General features: G+C 44.4%; 1 protein-coding gene across 1 annotated transcript in view; it reads right to left on the bottom strand.

The window, feature by feature from the left end:
• LOC144604466 (band 4.1-like protein 4B) overlaps positions 1-22247 on the bottom strand; it is a 211074-nt gene that overhangs the window by 41648 nt on the left and 147179 nt on the right. Inside the window, exons 16-17 of the mRNA XM_078418926.1 lie at positions 14744-14922; positions 3087-3208 (exon numbers count right to left, since the gene is read on the bottom strand). Of these exons, the coding sequence (XP_078275052.1) occupies positions 3087-3208; positions 14744-14922 (301 nt within the window). The remainder of the gene's footprint in view (positions 1-3086; positions 3209-14743; positions 14923-22247) is intronic.

Below are 22247 nucleotides of genomic sequence, written 5' to 3'. Positions count from 1 at the left end.
TCAATATTGTTTCAAAGTTTCAAAATTGCACAGTATCATTACTATTAATCAAAAGTAGCCATGCTAATGAAAGTTGGCATCCTGTATTTAATTGGACAATAGCCAATAGACAATAGGTGCAGGAGTAGGCCATTCGGCCCTTCGAGCCAGCCCCACCATTCAATGTGATCATGGCTGATCATTCTCAATCAATACCCCGTTCCTGCCTTCTCCCCATACCGCCTGACTCCGCTATCTTTAAGAGCTCTATCTAGCTCTCTCTTGAAAGCATCCAGAGAATTGGTCTCCACTGCCTTCTGAGGCAGAGAATTCCACAGATTTACAACTCTCTGACTGAAAAAGCTTTTCCTCATCTCCGTTCAAAATGACCTACCCCTTATTCTTAAACTGTGGCCCCTGGTTCTGGACTCCCCCAACATTGGAAACATGTTTATTGCCTCTAATGTGTCCAATCCCTTAACAATCTTATATGTTTCAATAAGATCCCCTCTCATCCTTCTAAATTCCAGTGTATACAAGCCTAGTCGCTCCAGTCTTTCAACATACGACAGTCCCTCCATTCCGGGAATTAACCTAGTGAACCTCCACTGCACGCCCTCAATAGCAAGAGTATCCTTCCTCAAATTTGGAGACCAAAACTGCACACTGTACTCCAGGTGAGGTCTCACTAGGGGCCTGTACAACTGCAGAAGGACCTCTTTGCTCCTATACTCAACTCCTCTTGTTATGAAGGCCAACATTCCATTGGCTTTCTTCACTGCCTGCTGTACCTGCATGCTTCCTTTCAGTGACTGATGCACAAGGACACCCAGATCTAGTTGTAGGTCCCCTTTTCCTAACTTGACACCATTCAGATAATAATCTGCCTTCCTATTCTTACCACCAAAGTGGATAACCTCACATTTATCCACATTAAACTGCATCTGCCTTGCATCTGCCCACTCACACAACCTGTTCAAGTCACCCTGTAACCTCATAGCATCTTCCTTACAGTTCACACTGCCACCCAGCTTTGTGGCATCTGCAAATTTGCTAATGTTACTTTTAATCCTTTCATCCAAGTCATTAATGTATATTATAAATAGCTGCGGTCCCAGCACCGAGCCTTGCGGGACCCCACTAGTCACTGAGAGGGACCCATTTATCCCACTCTTTCTTTCTGTCTGCCAACCAATTTTCTATCCATGTCAGTACCCTACCCCAATACCATGTGCTCTAATTTTGCCCACTAATCTCCTATGTGGGACCTTGTCAAAGGCTTTCTGAAAGTCAAGGTACACTACATCCACCGGCTCTCCCCTGTCCATTTTCCTAGTTACATCCTCAAAAAATTCCAGAAGATTAGTCAAGCATGATTTTCCCTTCATAAATCCATGCTGACTTGGAACGATCCTGTTACTGCTATCCAAATTTTGCCTTTTATAATTGACTCCAGCGTCTTCCCCACCACTGATGTCACACTAACTGGTCTATAATTTCCTGTTTTCTCTCTCCCTCCTTTTTTAAAAAGTGGGATAACATTAGCTACCCTCCAATTGACAGGAACTGATCCTGATTCTATAGAACATTGGAAGATGATCACCAATGCGTCCACGATTCATAGAGCCTCCTCCTTAAGTACCTTGGGATGCAGACCATCAGGCCCTGGGGATTTATCAGCCTTCAGTCCCATCAGTCTACCCAACACCATTTCCTGCCTAATGTGAATTTCCTTCAGTTCCTCCGTCATCCTAGGATCTCTGGCCACTAGAATATCTGGGAGATTGTTTGTATCTTCCTTAGTGAAGACTGATCCAAAGTACCGGTTCAACTCACCTGCCATTTCCTTGTTCCCCATAATAAATTCACCTGCTTCTGTCTTGAAGGGACCCACATTTGCCTTAACAATTTTTTTTCTCTTCACGTACCTAAAGAAGCTTTTATTATCCTCCTTAATATTATTGGCTAGCTTATCTTCGTACCTCATCTTTTCTCCCCGTATTGCCTTTTTAGTTATCTTCTGTTGCTTTTTAAAGAGTCCCAATCCTCTGGCTTCCCGCTCTTCTTTGCTATGTTATACTTCTTCTCTTTTATTTTTATGCTTTCCTTGACTTCCCTTGTTAGCCACGGGTGCCTCTTACTCACCTTAGAATCTTTCCTCCTCTTTGGGATGAATTGATCCTACAACTTCTGCATTATTCCCAGGAATACCTGCCATTGCTGTTCCACCGTCTTCCCTGCTAGGGTCTCCTTCCAGTCAAATCTGGACAGCTCCTGCCTCATGTCTCTATAATCCCCTTTGCTATATTGACACTTCCGATTTTCCCTTTTCCCTCTCAATTTGTAGATTAAAATGTATCATATTATGATCACTGCCTCCTAATGGCTCTTTTACCTAGAGTTCCCTTATCAAATCAGATTCATTACACAACACTAAATCCAGAATTGCCATCTCCCTGGTAGGCTCCAGTACAAGCTGTTCTAAGAATCCATCTCGGAGACACTCCACAAACTCCCTTTCACAAATCTCACATCAATTGAACATCTTCACTGATTGATTAATAATTATTCCCAGCTTTTTTTTTCATTTTCTTTCCCAGGTATTTCTTGAAGCAAAAGCTATCTGCATTGTTAAATGTATTATGTGTTATTAAGCTCTTATATTGCCAATTTTATTTCAAAGCTTTATCAGTACCAAAAATCTGTCCAGAAAACTTAGTTCTTTTTTCAGAAATTTAGACATGTGCAATGGTCATAGAGTCATAGAGTCCTACAGCACAGAAAGAGGCCCTTCGGCCCATCGTGTTACCAAACACAGTCTAATTTTAATCCCATTTTCCCGCATTTGGACCATAGCAGTGAATGTTGTAGCATTTCAAGTGCCCATCCAAATGCCTCTTAAACGTTGCATGGTATTTCTATCATGCACAATTAACCAGGTCAAATTCTGACTCATAATATAAAAGATCAAATAATCACAATACATCACTATCTGCAGGATTTTGTCAGAAGCAAATGTTTTCTTTCAGCATGAAACTTGATAATATCTGTAGAGAAGCAAATGATTACCATGAATCAATGCAACTGGATTAAGTGCAATAAATTACCTTGTTATTTATGTTGATATGCAATGAGGGCCACTGCCCAACCACCTTGTTGGATTCAACTTCCAACTGTTTAAAACACACTCCAACCTCATCATAGTGTGGAAGAACAATCGAGTTCAACTCTAAAAAATATAAAAGTAATTTAAAATTAGAACAAAATGGCACTACACATGGGCACATTTTGTAAATAACAAAGGGATAGCAAAAATAAAATTCTGACATTTGTCAATAATGTTGTCTCTGAGAAAGCCTGGTTCAGGGAATATGTTTAAAAAGGACACCAGTTTATTAAAAAAGAAATCTGAAGAGCCTCTTTCAAATGCAATTTTAAAGGGTTCACGGCCACCATGTTTACAGTTGTGCCAGAGGAAAGGAACTGTGGGTGAGGTAGGAGGGTGTGAGGGAAAAGATGTGAAATGGAGAGATCCAGAGTGGTGCTCGGGTCAGGGTGTAAGAAAAAGAAAAGGAATATGGGTAAAAGGGAGAGGCTTGTTGGTAAATAGGGGGTTGTTAAGTATGAGGATATTCAGGGACAAGAAGGATGGAGAGACAAGCAGCTTGGAGAGTGGGATGGATGATATGTCCAATGGAAGCAGTGACCACTGTGTGTATATGTGAACACTCACATGCATGCTGCAGAGCATGGTCTCCAGCCATCCTGAACCCTTTGCCACTGGACTGAGACTTTGGTCTGCCAAGACGCAGTAGTAATGTATGTGCAAAGTCTGATTAACTTCACCATTACCTTCTCAGAATTATGGAATGGTCACAGCATGGAAGGATGCCATTGTACGGTCAATTCAGCTAATCCCACTCCACAGACCTTACCCTATTGCCTTGAAAATCCTCTCCTTTTCTAGCTAGCTACTTACCTAGCTATCTTTTGAATGTAGTAATTGAACCTGCCTCCACCACCAGCCCTGACAGTGTTTTCCAAACTCTAATCACACACTGAATAAACCAAGATTTTCCTCATGTCAATTTTGTTTTGTTTGACCAATTAGATTCACTTTATGTCCCTTTTTCTCACTGCTCTTGTATAGTTACATTGGGTTAGTTTTACTCTGAATATTCTATCTCTTTCCTTCATGATTTTAAATACCATGAACCTCACAACCTGCCCTATTCCAAGAACAACCCCAGCTTTTATTCACATGATAAAAGTCATGCAGCTCAGCATCATTCTGGTAAGCTTGCATCTTTTCTTACGCATGGTGCCAAAAGACGACACAGTACCTAAGCAGTACTTGAACCTGTGTTTATATCTTCATGACTTCCTTGCTCTCGTACTCTCCATCTGTATTTATAAAGATGATCCCATTTGCCTTTTTAACCACTTTCTGAATGTGTCCTATCATTATCATTGAACATAGACACTTGGATCTCTGTGCCCTTGCACTCCTTTAGGATTTGGTACTCTAGTCTATATTGCTTGTCCATGTTTTTCCTACCAAAACATAACATTCATATTTCTCAACATTAAATTTAATTTATCCACCCATTCTACCAGCCTGGATTTCAATGAGGTCTATCACCATCCTGCTCACAGTTGACTTTCATTTAAAAAAATTGTGTCATCCACAAATTTGCAAACTGTATTTTGTACATTCGTATCATATTCATTTAGATATATTCAGTAAATCAATGACTTTATTTCAACTCTAAGAACTACCGATGACCACTAACCTACTTTTTGAAAAAACAGCTTGTGCTGCTGCTCTCTATCCAGTAACTTTTATTCCAAGTCCTTCAAATAAGATGACAAAACTATTAAAATGTCTTTTCAAAGACCACATGAACTGCATTTTGCTTCATCTAATCTTTGTTACTTTTTCAGAAAGTTCCATCAAGGTAATTAGATGTGTCATGCCTTTAACAATTTATGCTGCCCTTTTCTAATTAATTAATGCTTGTCACAGTAATTCATAAATCTATCCTTTGTTATTATTTCTAGAACCTTCCCGACAAGGTGTTTAAACAGATTGGTCTGCAGGTAATGGGTTTACTTCAACACCATTTTTGGAACAAGACTGAAATGTTTTAAAATATCCAGTCCTCAGCCATCACCCATCCATCATAGATGTAGAAAATACAGATGTAGAAACTGCAGGGCCTCTGCAGTTTCCTCCCTAACCTCTCTGCAAACTAGGAAGCATCTCATTATGACCATGTAATTTATTCACTTTAAGTACTACTTAGCTTTGAACGACAACTCTATCATGTTTTAGCCCATCGAAAATCTCACTTACTTCTTTTGCTGAGCCATCAGCAACATCAATTATATGTTTGTCTCGCTAGTTTTGATTTCACTTTATCTGGGCCAGATCCCTATTCAGCATTGAAGTTGGCTATTCTCCAATTGACTAACCTTGATTGGTCTATGTACTTTTGCATAGGGATTCTCAATCTTAGGATATTATGATTGATGTTTCCTACATGTTTCCCTTACTGATATCACTGCAGATGACACGAATTGTTTTCAGAATCAAGTCAGGTAATGTTTCCCTCAATACAACAGCAGTACTTTTAGCCCCAAATTCACTGGAAGGGTATGCCAATCAACAGTTCCAACCACACTGCTTCGCTCATCTTTTATTTGCCTATCACCGGGCAGCACAGTGACACAGCTGCTGCCTCACAGCACCAGTGACCCAGGTTCGATCTTGACCTCGGGTACTGTCTGTGTAGAGTTTGCACGTTCTCCCTGTAACTGTGCGAGTTTTCTCCGGGTGCTCCGCTTTCCCCCCACATCCCAAAGACGTGTGGGTTTGTAGGTTAACTAACCTCTGTAAATTGACCGCAGTTTTTATGGAGTGGATGAGAAAGTAGTGTAAATGGGTGATCAATTGTCAGCGTGGACCTGGTGGGCCAAAGGGCCTGTTTCCATGCTGTATCTTATAATCAAACAATCTTTTCACTAGGATAGTGAAAGGTAATTATAGAAATTAAATCTTTTCATAGATCTCATGGGACAGAAATAGCGAGGTGATAGTGGGTGAAAGAAGGAACATGCAAGTGAGTTACAGAGACGTACGAGACAGAGGTCCAGGAGCCGTTGGAGAGGTGGGAGCGACTGGGACAGCGTCCGTGCGGTGAGTTTAAAACCCGAGCGCGAGGCTTTGTTCCACAGAGGCCCAGGAGCCATTGGAGAGGTGGGAGTGTACCACTCTCTGCAACGTTCCATTAGCGCGTCACACTTGAAAAAGTAACTTGAAAAAGGGAGCAGCTGATTGGTGAGTAAGCGGGAGGGAGCAGCTGATTGGTGAGTAACCCCAGGTTTGTATTTCTGCTTTCTGATAGCACTTTGAGTTAAGGGTTCTGGGTTTTTTAGTTTTTTAGTTAAAGGTACAGCTTAAAAGGATTTTTAAATAGGGAGTGTGCTGATTTGATTTGATTTAATTTAAGGGATTGATTTAATATAAAGGGTAAGCCATGTCAGCTGAGATTGGCCCCGTGGTTTGCTCATCCTGTAGCATGTGGGAAATCAGGGATACTGACGGTGTCCCTGATGACTACGTGTGCAGGAAATGTGTCCAGCTGCAGCTCCTGGTAGACCGCATTGAATGGTTGGAGCTGCGGTTGGATTCATTCTGGAGCATCCGCGAGGCTGAGAAGGTCGTGAATAGCACGTTTAGTGAGTTGGCCACACCACAGGTAAAGGTTAAGCAGACAAAAAGGGAACGGGTGGCCACTAGCCAGCGTAGCAGTAGGCAGGTAGTGCAGGAGTCCCCTGCGGTCATCTCCCTCCTAAACAGATATACCATGTTGGATACTGTTGGGGGAGATGGCTCATCAGGGGAAGGCAGCAGCAGCCAAGTTCATGGCACCGTGGGTGGCTCTGCAGCACAGGAGGGGAGGAAAAAGATGAGCCATCTTTATAGTGATAGGGGATTCGATTGTAAGGGGAATAGATAGGCGTTTCTGCGGTCACAAACGAGACTCCAGGATGGTATGTTGCCTCCCTGGTGCAAGGGTCAGGGATGTCTCAGAGCGGTTGCAGAACATTCTGGAGGGGGAGGGGGAGGGTGAGCAGCCAGTTGTCGTGGTGCACATTGGCACCAACGATATAGGTAAAAAACGGGATGAGGTCCTACAAGATGAATTTAGGAGATAAACTAAAAAGTAGGACCTCAAAGGTAATAATCTCTGGATTACTACCAGTGCCACGTGCTAGTCAGAGTAGAAATAGGAGGATATTTCAGATGAATACGTGGCTTGAAAAATGGTGCAAGGGGGAGGGATTCGAATTTCTGGGACATTGGAACCAGTTCTGGGAGAGGTGAGACCGTTACAAGCAGGACGGTCTGCACCTGAGCTGGAATGGAACCAATGTCCTTGGGGGAGTGTTTGCTAGCGCTGTCGGGGAGGATTTAAACTAATATGGCAGGGGGATGGGAACAAGAGCAGAGAGACAGAGGGGTATAAAATGAGGGTAGAAACAATAGGTAACAAGGTGAAAAGTAAAAGTGGCAGGCAGACAAATCCAGGGCAAAAATCAAAAAGGACCACCTTGCAAAATAATTATATAAGGGGCAAGAGTGTTATAAAAGCAAGCCTGAAGGCTTTGTGTCTCAATGCAAGGAGTATACGTAATAAGGTGGATGAATTAAATGTGGAGATAGTTGTTAATGATTATGATGTAGTTGGGATTACGGAGACGTGGCTCCAGGGTGAGCAAGGTTGGGAGCTCAACATCCAGGGATATTCTATATTCAGGCAGGATAGACAGAAAGGAAAAGAAGGTGGGGTAGCGTTGCTGGTTAGAGAGGAGATTAACGCAGTGGAAAGGAAGGACATTAGCTCGGAGGATGTGGAATCGATATGGGTAGAGCTGCGAAACATTAAGGGGCAGAAAACGCTAGTGGGAGTTGTGTACAGGCCACCTAACAGCAGTAGTGAGGTTGGGGATGGCATCAAACAGGAAATTAGAAATGCGTGTACTAAAGGTGCAGCAGTTATAATGGGTGACTTCAATCTACATATAGATTGGGTGAACCAAATTGGCAGGGGTGCTGAGGAAGAGGATTTCTTGGAATGTTTGCGAGATGGTTTTCTAAACCAACATGTCGAGGAACCAACGAGAGAGCAGGCCATTCTAGACTGGGTATTGAGTAATGAGGAAGGGTTAGTTAGCAATCTTGTTGTGCGAGGCCCCTTGGGCAAAAGTGACCATAAAATGGTGGAGTTTTTCATTAGGATGGAGAGTGACAAAGTCAATTCAGAAACAAGTGTTCTGAACTTAAAGAAAGGTAACTTTGAGGGTATGAGACGTGAATTGTCCAAGATAGACTGGCAATTTATACTTAAAGGGTTGACGGTGGACATGCAATGGAAGGCATTTAAAGATTGCATGGATGAACTACAACAATTGTTCATCCCAGTTTGGCAAAAGAACAAACCAGGAAAGGTAGTGCATCCGTGGCTAACAAGGGAACTCAAGGATAGTATTAAAACAAAAGATGAAGCATATAAATTAGCCAGAAAAAGTATCATACCAGAGGACTGGGAGAAATTCATAGTCCAGCAGAGGAGGACAAAGGGCTTAATTAGGAAAGGGAAAATAGATTATGAGAGAAAACTGGCAGGGAACATAAAAACTGACTGCAAAAGCTTTTATAGATATGTGAAGAGAAAAAGACTAGTTAAGACAAATGTAGGTCCCTTGCAGTCGGAAACAGGTGAATTGATCATAGGGAACAAGGAGATGGCAGACCAATTGAACAACTACTTTGGTTCTGTCTTCACTAAGGAAGACATAAACAATCTGCCGGAAATAGCAGGGGACCGGGGGTCTAACGAGATGGAGGAACTGAGGGTAATCCAGGTTAGTCGGGAAGTGGTGTTAGGTAAATTAAATGGATTAAAGGCCGATAAATCCCCAGGGCCAGATAGGCTGCATCCCAGAGTGCTTAAGGAAGTAGCCTCAGAAATAGTGGATGCATTAGTGATAATTTTTCAAAACTCTTTAGATTATAACATACATATAACATATAACATATAACTACAGCATGGAAACAGGCCTGTCCGGCCCTACCAGTCCACGCCGACCATTCTCCCTGACCTAGTCTCATCTACCTGCACTCAGACCATAACCCTCCAATCCCCTCCTATCCATATACCTATCCAATTTTCTCTTAAATAATAAAATCGAGCCAGCCTCCACCACTTCCACCGGAAGCCCATTCCATACAGCCACAACCCTCTGAGTAAAGAAGTTCCCCCTCATGTTACCCCTAAACCTTTGTCCCTCAATTCTGAAGCTATGTCCCCTTGTTGGAATCTTCCCCACTCTCAAAGGGAAAAGCCTACCCACGTCAACTCTGTCCGTCCCTCTCATAATTTTAAAAACCTCTATCAAGTCCCCCCTCAACCTTCTACGCTCCAAAGAATAAAGACCCAACCTGTTCAACCTCTCTCTGTAGCCTAAGTGCTGAAACCCAGGCAACATTCTAGTAAATCTCCTCTGTACCCTCTCCATTTTGTCGACATCCTTCCTATAATTTGGCGACCAGAACTGCACACCATACTCCAGATTCGGCCTCACCAATGCCCTGTACAATTTCAACATTACATCCCAACTTCTATACTCGATGCTCTGATTTATAAAGGCAAGCATACCAAACGCCTTCTTCACCACCCTATCCACATGAGATTCCACCTTCAGGGAACAATGCACAGTTATTCCCAGATCCCTCTGTTCCACTGCATTCCTCAATTCCCTACCATTTACCCTGTACGTCCTATTTTGATTTGTCCTACCAAAATGCAGCACCTCACACTTATCAGCATTAAACTCCATCTGCCATTATGGAGTAGTTCCTGAGAATTGGAGGGTAGCTAATGTAACCCCACTTTTTAAAAAGGGAGGGAGAGAGAAAACGGGGAATTATAGACCAGTTAGCCTAACATCGGCAGTGGGGAAAATGCTAGAGTCAGTTATTAAAGATGTGATAACATCACATTTGGAAAGAGGTGGAATCATCGGACAAAGTCAGCATGGATTTATGAAAGGCAAATCATGCCTGACGAATCTTATAGAATTTTTCGAGGATGTAACTAGTAGAGTGGATAAGGGAGAACCAGTCGATGTGTTATATCTGGACTTTCAGAAGGCCTTCGACAAGGTCCCACATAGGAGATTGGGGTACAAACTTAAAGCACACGGTATTGGGGGTTCAGTGTTGAGGTGGATAGAGAATTGGTTGGCGGACAGGAAGCAAAGAGTAGGAATAAACGGGTCCTTTTCGGAATGGCGGGCAGTGACTAGTGGGGTACCGCAAGGCTCAGTGCTGGGACCCCAGTTATTTACAATATATATTAATGATTTGGACGAGGGAATTGAATGCAACATCTCTAAGTTTGCGGATGACACGAAGCTGGGTGGCAGTGTTAGCTGCGAGGAGGATGCTAGGAGGCTGCAGAGTGACTTGGATAGATTAGGAGAGTGGGCAAATGCATGGCAGATGCAATATAATGTGGATAAATGTGAGGTTATCCACTTTGGCAGTAAGAACAGGAAAGCAGAGTATTACCTGAATGGTGGCCAATTAGGAAAAGGGGAGATGCAACGTGACCTGGGTGTCATGGTGCACCAGTCATTGAAAGCAAGCGTGCAGGTGCAGCAGGCAGTGAAGAAAGCGAATGGTATGTTAGCATTCATAGCAAGAGGATTTGAGTATAGGAGCAGGGAGGTTCTGCTGCAGTTGTACAGGGCTTTGGTGAGACCGCACCTGGAGTATTGTGTACAGTTTTGGTCTCCTAATCTGAGGAAAGACATTCTAGCTTTAGAGGGAGTACAGAGAAGGTTCACCAGATTGATCCCTGGGATGGCAGGACTTTCATATGAAGAAAGACTGGATAGACTGGGCTTATACTCGCTGGAATTTAGAAGACTGAGGGGGGATCTTATTGAAACATATAAAATTCTTAAGGGGTTGGAGAGGCTAGATGCAGGAAGATTGTTCCCGATGTTGGGGAAGTCCAGAACCAGGGGTCACAGTTTAAGGATAAGGGGGAAGTCTTTTAGGACCGAGATGAGAAAACATTTCTTCACACAGAGAGTGGTGAGTCTGTGGAATTCTCTGCCGCAGAAGGTAGTTGAGGCCAGTTCATTGGCTATATTTAAGAGGGAGTTAGATGTGGCCCTTATGGCTAAAGGGATCAGGGGGTATGGAGAGAAGGCAGGTACAGGTTACTGAGCTGGATGATCAGCCATGATCATATTGAATGGCGGTGCAGGCTCGAAGGGCCGAATGGCCTACTCCTGCACCTATTTTCTATGTTTCTATAAGTGCTGGGTAGTCAAAGAGAAAGGGTTAGATGCAGATGAAATGTCTCTGTCTGGATGGCAAGGAAGTTTGTGAGTTTTTCACAGACGAGAACGCAGAAGGCATTTAAGATGAGTAGTACCAATGATGGAGGGGTAATTTTAGTATCATCAACATGACTCCTCCTCTACCCCTATCATTCACCAAAACAAATGTCACATTTGCCTCATTCCAATACATTACTTCCACTTTCAAAGGAGTTTAAAAAAAAGGAATTATACAGCAACATCCAGCAGCTTCACTCTATGACACACCAAAAATGCGTAGGCCAACAAATACTATAACCCAAGTTTCTTCAGTCAAAGAAACATTTCCAGGATCAAATGTTTTCACTTTCCACCAATCCAAAGAACAACACAAAAAATATGGTACTTCTGGGTTTATTAAATCGGAGGAGGCTGAGGGGAGATGTCATAGAGGTACGCAAAATTATGAGGGGCACAGACAGAATTGAGAGTAGGAAACCTTCCCTCATACCATGTTTTGAGATATTCTCTAAATAACTATTGGTGGTGGTGCGTAAGAAGAATGGTGGAGCTAACAGACTGAGCTGGTAAGAGTGTAGAGAAAATTTACGAGGTTGTGGCCAGGACTTGAGGGCCTGAGCTAAAACGGAGAGATTGGGCAAGCTAGGGCTATTCCTAATAGCGCAGGAGGCCAAGGAATGATCTTACAGGAATTGATAGAGTGAATGCAGAGTAGGGGAATCAAGAACCAGAGGACATAGGTTTAAGGTGAGAGGGGAAAGATTTAATAGGAACCAGAGGAACAACATTTTCGCTCAGGGAGTGGTGGGTATATGGAATGAGCTGCCAAAGGAGGTAGTTAAAGTAGGTACAATAACAACATTTAAAAGACACTTGGTCAGGTATATGGATAGGAAAGATTTAGAGAGATAATGGCCAAATGCAGACAAAGGGGACTTGCTTAAATGGAGCATCTTGGTCAGCATGGATAAGTTGGGATGAAGAGCTAGTTTCCTTGCTGTCTGATTCTATGACTCTATGGATCAGTGTCAGTCACAATTAAAACGATGAAAAGACTTCTTATTTGCCCCAATTAGTCATTCCAACAAAATTAATTTTCTCTGTTTTAAATCCTTACATTCACAGTAACTGAATATAGCGTAATGGAAAATATATTTTGGCTTTCTTGTTTAAAGTAAATTACATTTACCAAAATTTGGCATAAGCTTTTGCCACCATCTTGTCACAACAGTAGACATAAAAGGCTTAAAATAAAATATCTGCAATCAAGAGCATCTGATATTTTCTCATGACTCATTGCCCATAATGAGAAATAAAATGGCTCTCTCAATATAGATTTGATTTTAAAAGGTCAACACGAAATACCTGACAGATCTATTATACAACTGTTTGAAGAGTGGAGAACTCAATAGGAAATGTTAGTGAGGAGGAGGATCAGGACCGTATCCAGAGCACTAACAGGCTTTAAATGATACAGCAGAATAAGCACTTACCATCAAGGGACAAAATAAAAAAATTAAAATAAACCATCCAAATCACATTTTGGTATAATTTCACATATCACATTTTGGTATAATTTTATCACGATTTAAAATTTATACAATGAAGTTAAGGGACCATGTTAAATAATGCATAGGTAGACACAATTTTAAATAATGCTTGTTGAGCATAACCAAAATCAGCTAGTATTTTATGAAAGCTATTCCAAATGCTTAATAGCCATTATTTTCTTTCAATTTCAATGAAATGCTTTTCATCCTTAACTGCAGTTGACATAATGAACTCAATAACATCACGACCAAGCTGGAATTATGTCACTGTTCATCTTAGTATTCGCTGAAAATATTATACATTAATTATTTCTGCTACATGATAGTTATGATTGAGTGTAAAAACAATATACTATAATACCAAATAGTCAGAAAGCAGGTGGCTTAACAGTTAGTGAACTAATTTTACATCCTGAGTCCAGTCATAGACCATCCTCCTGTTAAATAACAGCAGATTCAATTGACAGGAGTTTGTTTCAATTCTGGAACCCTTCACCAGAGCAGCAGGAAAGTAGATACTATCTAATCAGTCCCTGCCAACAACTAGTTGCAATACAAAGCATGAGCCTACTGTGGCATTTCAATAGCCCTGTTCAAGTTGGGTAAAGATTTGCTCGATGAACTGCTTCCATTTATAAAGAACCCTAACTTGGTTAAAATTGTGATTTCAAGTGTGATTTCAGACATACCAAATATGGTTGATTCTTAGGATTCTTAGATTCTCAGTAAGATACAAAGCTTGGGGGGGGGGTAGATAACAGGGTGGACAATTGATTAAAGCCGTCATACTGTGGATGAAAAAACACCATTAAATTGAGATTGTTACGCTTAATTTGAACTGAAACCTCAATGCTGTAGTAAGGGAATTCTGCATTTTTAGGGCCATCAGCTCTTGAATGAAAGTAAAAACATAGCCTAATTTGTTTGCTCACGAAGATGTAAAATATTAAATACTTAATCTCTATACTTGCATACAAATTTGGTGCTGACTTTTGAATGTTACGAGTCAGAACACAACTCTAGTTTCTTTTAACTATCATCTCCAATGATTTTGGATTCAACACACCAAAGTATGGTAGGAAGAAATAACTGCAAGTTTAATTTGATTTGTTCTCGATGCTTTATAAAAATAGGCTTACAGAAGTCTTAATATTATAAAGGGCAACGATAAAATCATGTTCAAATTTCTTTCAAGAGTTCAAAATGTCCAAGTTGCACTTTAAAATTATAAATATGTAGGAACACAGCTTTTGCAAAGATGTTTTGTAAGTTAGCAGGAAAGACGATTTCTATGAACTGTATAAATGGTTTTAAGAAACATTTGAATGCTGAACTCAGATCAGTAAATGATGTAATAAGCAGGGGAATAATTTTGTTCACACCACAAAACGTTATCTGACAAGTGTCAGATTCTATGATTCTGACATCGAGGTTATGGGGAGAAGGCAGGAGAATGGGGTTAGGAGGGAGAGATCGATCCGCCATGATTGAATGGTGGCGAAGACTTGGGGACCAAATGGCCTAATTCTGCTCCTATCACTTATGACTTGTCGAATTGTTATCTACTCCCAAATATCATGTCATTGTATTTGTAAAAATCATTAGAAACTCTTAAGCTTTAAAAAAAACCAATAATACGTGTTATGCCACCTGTGGCAAACTTTTAATGTAAAGTATGGGATCAGAAAACAATATGTCATGGCATTAACACTGCATATGTTAACAAAGACAACTTATAACTTTTTATTTATGTTCCTCTTTCAACTTAACTCCACATTGGCACTAAAACTTACTGGTTGGACTTGGCATTCCAGAGTAAACATCAGTGTCTTCCAACTCCAAAGAAATCAGACCACAATTTGGGAGGTGGTGCCTTCCAGTAGTTGTCCCAGTAAACGGTTTTCCCCCATTCTCTTCTAAACTGAATTGTTGTAAATCACTGCTGTTTAATAGCGGTGATACCAAAGGATAGCTGTAATTTTATGTACATTAGAGTCAAGAAAACGTTACACGAGAAATCAAATAAAACCTGTTAGTTATTTGCCATAAAATTACAAAATAGTTGGTAATAATACTATCAAAGTTAAACAAATCAATCTTTGCAAGCATTTGAACCAAGTCTTTGAGTTTTTCTTAATTTGTTTAAATGTCATTGTCAATGAGCAGTACTTACTTTACCAAAGACATTCAGAAGGTGAGATATAAACAAACAAATTAGGAGTAGGATTGGGCTGCTCAGCTCTTGATCCCGTTCCACTGTTTAATGGCCAAATTGAAGATAACCTCAACTCCACATTCCTGCCTTTACTGGCAATCTTTCATCTGCTTGCCAATCGTACATTTATCTACTTATCCCTTTAAGATATTCAAAAACTTTGCCTCCACTGACCTTTGAAAATAAAGTTCCAAAGACTTGCAACCCTTAGATAAAATATTTCATCTAATTCTTGTCTTAAAAATCAATGCCCCCAGTTCCAGATTCTCAAACCAGGAGAAACATTTCTCTACTTCCATCCTCAGAAATTTGTGTTTCAATCAAAAACTTTCTCACTCTTGTAAACTGTAGTGAATATAAACCTACCCTGGGCCAATCTTTCCTCATAACACATCCTATTCATTTCAGTTATTAGCCTATAAAGCTGCTTCCCACGCATTTACATTCATACAAATGAGAACAATATACTAAACAGTTCTTTGACATAAATAACATTGTTAGTTTTCCCAAATACTTGTGCATGCATACTAACATTGCTTTTAATAAGTCATCCTGTGGAACACCCAGTTTAATCTGCACCTCTGAACCCTGCAATCTCTCATCATTTGGTTAGAGGGATTGAATTGGAGTTTGGAGTTTGGTGGGGAAGGAATCTAATTGAGGTTTGTGCATTGCTTTCCATTTGAAATGCCAGGGATTGCTGTATTGCTTTAAATCCCATATTTTGAGCAAGATATTACAAGGCTTCCATCTTTGTACGTTTGGAAAATATCACTCAGATATCATCATTCAGATCACATGGTTCTACATTTTTTGAGCCAAAATGGAAAATTGCACATTTCAGTTTCTGCTTCATTAAGTATACATAAAAATTTCTGCATTTCAAAAATAGAATTGGAAAAGGATACAAATCTAAAACAAAAAAAAGTCCCCATTGCTATGAATAAAGAACAGGAGTGCAGAATTAAGTGGAACGTTTTGCAAAGGAATGGCAAAGGCATATTGGGCAAAATTATCATCTTTTGTAGTTATAAATGACATTCAGTTCCCCGAATTACTAAATTAATTGATTGAAAGATATAACTTGGAAACACAGACTCTGGTCCACCATGTCCACGTTGACCATCAATCACTCATTCACATTAGTTCTATGTTATCCCACTTCACCTACACACGCACACGTCTTTAGGATGTGGGAGGCAACTGGAGCACTGTGAGGAAACACATGCAGTCACAGGGAGAATGTGCAAACTGCACAGACAGCACCTTAGGTCAGGATCAAACCCAGTCTCCAGTTCTATGAAGCTCTACCAGCTGCGTCACAATGCCACCAAAAAATAATTTTGGTATTAAACAAAGTCTAACCACAACTTATCTTTATGCATTATTGGTTATTATTTCTTCAAGTAAATGAAATTACTCAAAATGTTTTCAACTGCAAACACTTTATGCAGATAGTTTTATTATTCAAATGATCTATTTCATAAATTAAATCTTCAATCTATGGAAAAGAGTTCTGCACTGAATCAGAACCAATTCTGTAAATAAAACCTTTTCCCAAAGATATTTTATTTCAAAATCGTAGAATGATGTAACACTGGATGCACCATCTACTCTATTGACCTTCTTTCAAGAAGCTATCCTATTGGTTCCACATGACATGTTTTGTAACTTTAAATGTTTTCCATTCAAAATATTTTTGCAATTTGCCTCTAAGTTAACACTGAAGTATCATAACAAAATACTGTGTAAATGAATTGTGCCTCATTTCTCAGATTTTTTGCAAATGACTGTACGCTGACTATATTCTCATTCACTGATCCATTTCTAATGGAAGCAGGTCATCGATCATTATTAAAATCCTTCAACATTTTGAACATGTGGAATAAGCTGTTCCCAACTTAACTATTCTTGGTGACACAAAACACTGCAAACCCAAAACATCAAACATCCTCTTGTCTTTGCAGATGTTGCTTGGCCTGCGAAGTTCCTCCAGTAGTTTGTTTTTGCTTAATACTATTCTTGCTTAATCTTTCTCTCAGGAGAATAACCTGCTTTTTGAATCCCCGAGTAATCTATATTTGTCTTTTTGGGGAATATTTCGTCAATCATCTCTGCATCCTTGCCACAATCTTGCCATCCTTCCAAAACCTAAATGTTCATGTAGAACAAGAAACCAGTTAGATTCTTACATGGTTCCAGATTTAGCACTTATGTACTTGTACTCCATTGGCTTTCACTTATAAAAATAGGAATCCTGTACACATTTTGAAACGTGTCCTCCCAACTAAAATGATGTCTGTTATTACACCTCCCTGACAAGGGTATCATTCTTAAAGCCAAAATAAATCACTTCCAGGTTCCTATATTTTCTCTTCATCTCCCACATCTTTCTCTATTACTATCCAACTCTCTATTTACTTTATTTATAATAGAAGATCACCCTGTCTGAAAATGATAGAACATGTACCCAATCAATTTTGTAGATGCTGGCAATCTGAAATAAAAATATGGAGGAAATACTCCACATGATACACAACAGTTATGGAAGACGAATACAGTTCCAGTGTTACAGGAAGAGTGATATATTTCTTTGTCAGGACAGCCTGTGACTAGGAAAATAACCCCTCAATGGTGCTGTTCACAGGTACCTGCTCCTCTTGTTCTTGTAATGGCAATCACAGGCTTCATTAATATTTTCCCATTGCTGCTACTTGAGCTGCTGAGTATATTTTAATTTTTTTTACCCCCTTTATTTTATTCCAGGTCATTGATGTATTTCAAAAATCACCAGTGGGAATAGAAAGATTTAACATTTCAGGTTTAAGACCCTTCATCAAACGGCAGGAAAACCCCTACTCAACCATGCCGACCAAGTTGTCTAACCGAGCTTGTTCCACTTTGCTGTGCCTGGCTCATTGCCCTACAATTTTTTTCATATTCATACACCTGCTCTAGTGTCTTAAATGTTGTAATTGTACCCACCTTTATCACTTCCTCTTACATGTCGTGCCATATATGCCTAACACTGTGTGCAAAAGTTGCCCCTTGGGCCTCTTTTAAATCTTTCCCGTCTCACATTAAGCCTTTCGCCCAATGAAAAAGACTTTATTCACTTTATCAATGCCCTTTATAATTATATCAACCTCTCCTCCACTCCAGGAAAAAAAGACCCAGCCTATCCAGCCTTTCTTATAACTCAAACCTTCCAGACCTTGCCAGATGGTAATATTATGGCGCGTCGGTAGAGACCCGAAATAAAGGCAAGGAGCCGGGTATTTTGGGGGCGTTATGGTTTATTACACGGTTATCAGACGGGTCGAGTCTGCCGGAATGGCTTCGCGCCCAAAACCTTGTCCTTATATATGTAGTACCGGACCGCCCCCCTGGACTGGTCCATTTCCGTGCCGAGGGGTATGGCCCGACCCTTGGGAGCCGCCACAGGACCCCCCCCCCCCCCCAGAACCGGAGGCACGAAGCGCACTGGTGGTCGCACAACCCGACCGGACCGTGTACGGTAATCAGTCGACAGAGAGGCCGGCGGAGGCACAGTTGGAGGGACAGGTGGTGGGACCCGCAAAGGTGGGCGACCTCGTGGCCGAGGCTGGGCAACCCGCACCGGTTGGTCAATGTGTAAGTGGGCCGGCTTCAGGCGGTCAATTGACACTGCCTCCGACCGGCCCCCCATGTCCAAGACAAAGGTTGTCTGTCCGTGCTCCAGCACCCGGTACGGGCCCTCATACGGCCTCTGGAGTGGCGTCCGGTGGGCGTCACGGCGCAGGAACACAAAGGCTCAGTCCTGGAGGGCCGATGGCACGTAAGGGCGGAATGTCCCATGGCGGGACGTCGGCACGGGTGCGAGCTTGCCAACACGCTCTCGGAGGCGCTGTAGGATGGATGAGGGCGGTTCCTCTCGCCCCAGCAACGAGGGCACGAACTCCCCGGGCACCGTGAGCGGGGACCCGTATACGAGCTCCGCTGATGACGAAGCCAGGTCCTCCTTGGGCGCAGTCCGGATGCCTAGCAAGACCCATGGTAGCTCGTCCATCCAGTCGGGGCTGGAGAGTCGCGCCTTCAGCGCTGTCTTCAGCTGCCGGTGGAACCTCTCCACCAGGCCATTTGCCTGCGGGTGATAGGCCGTGGTGTGGTGCAGCCGCACGCCCAACAGGTGGGCCATGGCCGACCATAGCTCAGAGGTGAAATGTGGCCCCCGGTCCGATGAGATGACCACCGGCACCCCAAAGCGAGCGATCCAGTGCGCGGCCAACGCACGAGCGCATGTAGATGTGGCTGTGTCGGCCAGCGGTATGGCCTCCGGCCACCGTGTGAAGCGACCCACCACCGTGAGGAGGTGGGTGATGCCCTGGGACGGCGGGAGAGGGCCCACAATGTCCACGTGCAGGTGGTCGAAACGCCGGCAGGGTAGACCGATCTCCTGGAGTGGCGCCCGGACGTGGCGTTGAATATTTGCCGTCTGGCACGGAATGCAGGTGCAGGCCCAGTGGCCAACCTGCTTGCGCAGACCATGCCACATGAACCGCGCAGCTACCAGTGCGGTCGTCGCCCGGATGGATGGGTGAACCAGCCCGTGGACCACGTCAAACACCCTCCAGCGCCACGTGGCCGGAACGATGGGGCGCGGCTGACCTACCGACACATCGCACAATATCGTCGCTCCTCCGGGGCCGAGGGGGACATCCTCAAGGCGGAGGCCAGAGATGGCAGTCCGGTAGGCGGGCACCTCCCCGTCCATTAGCTGGGGCTCCGCCAGGGCAGAATAATCAATGCCGGGCGCCACCTCTAAAACGGCATTGATGGCGGGGCGAGACAACGCGTCGGCCACCCGGTTTTCCTTCCCCTCGATGAAGCGGATGGAGGTGGTGAACTCCGAGATATATGCCAAATGGCGCTGCTGTCGGGCGGACCACGGGTCGGAGACCTTTGCCAGGGCGAACGTGAGCGGCTTGTGGTCCGTGTATGCGGTGAACGGGCGGCCCTCCAGGAAATAGCGGAAGTGGCGAACGGCCAGGTACAGAGCTAGGAGCTCGCGGTCAAAAGCGCTGTACTTCCTCTGGGCGTTGTTGAGGTGCCGGCTGAAGAAGGCCAGGGGGCGCCAACCCCCGTCCGTCAGTTGCTCCAGTACGGCACCAATCGCCGACTCTGAGGCGTCCACCGTAAGGGCTGTCGGGGCATCCTCCCGTGGGTGAACCAGCAGCACAGCCCGAGCCAGGGTCTCCTTCGCGCCGTCGAAGTCTGTTACCGCCTCGTCGGTCCACACGACGCTTTTCCGCTTTCCCGCCAGCAGCTCGTATAGCGGCCGCATGATGCGGGCCGCGGAAGGTAGGAACCGGTGGTAAAACGCCACCATGCCAACGAACTCCTGCAGACTGCGCACCGAGGACGGACGGGGAAACCGGCGGATGGCGTCGACTTTGTCCGGCAGGGGAACCGCGCCTTGCGAAGACACACGGTGGCCGAGAAAGTCAATTGTGGCCACGCCAAAACGGCACTTGGCGAGGTTGATAGCCAACCCGTGCTCGCTGAGCCGCTGGAAGAGCTGCCGGAGGTGGGCACAGTGCTCCTGCCGCGAGCGGCTGGCTACCAAGATGTCGTCGAGGTAGACGAACAGGAAATCCAACCCGCGACACACGCCGTCCATTAGCCGTTGGAATGCCTGCGCGGCGTTCTTGAGTCCGAACGGCATCCGTATGAACTCGTAGAGTCCGAACGGTGTGGTGATTGCCGTCTTGGGCACATTCTCTGGGCGGACCGGGATCTGGTTGTAGCCCCGCACCAGATCCACCTTCGAGAATATCGTAGCCCCAGCCAAATGGGCGTTGAAGTCCTGGATGTGGGGCACGGGGTATCGGTCCTCGGTGGTAGCGACGTTCAGCCGCCGATAATCCCCGCAAGGTCTCCAGCCCCCGTCTGCCTTGGGGACCATGTGGAGTGGGGATGCCCATGGGCTGTTGGAAGGGCGGACGATCCCCAAGAACTCCATCGTGCGGAACTCCTGCCGTGCCAGGCGTAGCTTCTCAGGCGGCAGTCGGCGTGCTCGTGCGTGGAGGGGTGGGCCGGTAGTTATGATATGATGGACCACCCCGTGCTTGGGGGTCGACGACCGGAATTGCGGGGCCATAATATCCGGGAATTCTGCCAGAGCCTGAGCGAATTGGGAGTCCACGGACGACAGTGGGCGTACAATGGGGTCATTCAGCCGTAACGCAATGGGCTCCATCGTGGCGGCGTGGACCAAGCGCTGCTGCCTGACGTCCACCAGGTGAGAATGAGCCCGCAGAAAATCAGCCCCGAGCAATGGCTGGGAGACGTCGGCGATAGTAAACTGCCACGTGAAATGACTGGCGCCGAAAACGATGTGGACCGTGCGGACGCCATAAGTCCGAATGTGGCTCCCGTTTGCAGCGGTGAGGATGGGCCCTCGCTTCCCAGAACGAATGTCCAGCCGCGAAGGGGGCAGGACGCTCAGCTCCGCCCCGGTATCCACGAGGAAGCGGCCCCCGGAGCGTCGATCCCAGGCGAAGAGGTGGTGAATCTGGCCGGCCGCCGCGGGGACTATTGGCAGCCGGCCCCGGCATTTCCCGGGAACGTGCACGGCTGGCGGCATTGTCGGGCTGCAGCACCCCAGCGCTGGTGGTAATAACACCAGTGCCTCCTGCTGGTGCTGGGTGGAGCCTGCTGGTGCATGTGCGGGTGCAAGACCCGCAATGGCCACCGGGGGCAATCTCGCAGGCCTCCGGGGCATAGCTGTCACTCCTTCCACAGCTCCCCCGCCCGACCGGAGAAAATCGGGCGCTGCTTGAGTGACGTTTAGCGCGCTGACGTCATCACGGCGCGCCTCCCACAGCGCGTCCGTGCGCCTGCCGAGGGCCCAGGTGTCATCGAAGGAGGCGTTGGTTAGCTGCAGGCGGATGTCGGCTGGCAGCAGGTGCAGGTAAGTATACTCAAACATCAGGCACGTTCTGTGCCCATCGAGCAACGCGACCATCTCCTTCAGGAGGCTAGATGGGCGCCGGTCACCGAGGCCTGGCATGTGGAGGAGCCTTTCGGCCAGCTCCATTCGG

The sequence above is a fragment of the Rhinoraja longicauda genome, chromosome 2, assembly GCF_053455715.1.
Source record: "Rhinoraja longicauda isolate Sanriku21f chromosome 2, sRhiLon1.1, whole genome shotgun sequence".
Lineage (NCBI taxonomy): Eukaryota > Metazoa > Chordata > Chondrichthyes > Rajiformes > Arhynchobatidae > Rhinoraja > Rhinoraja longicauda.
Note: the sequence above shows the minus strand (reverse complement) of the source record. Positions and strands in the feature narration are given on the sequence as shown.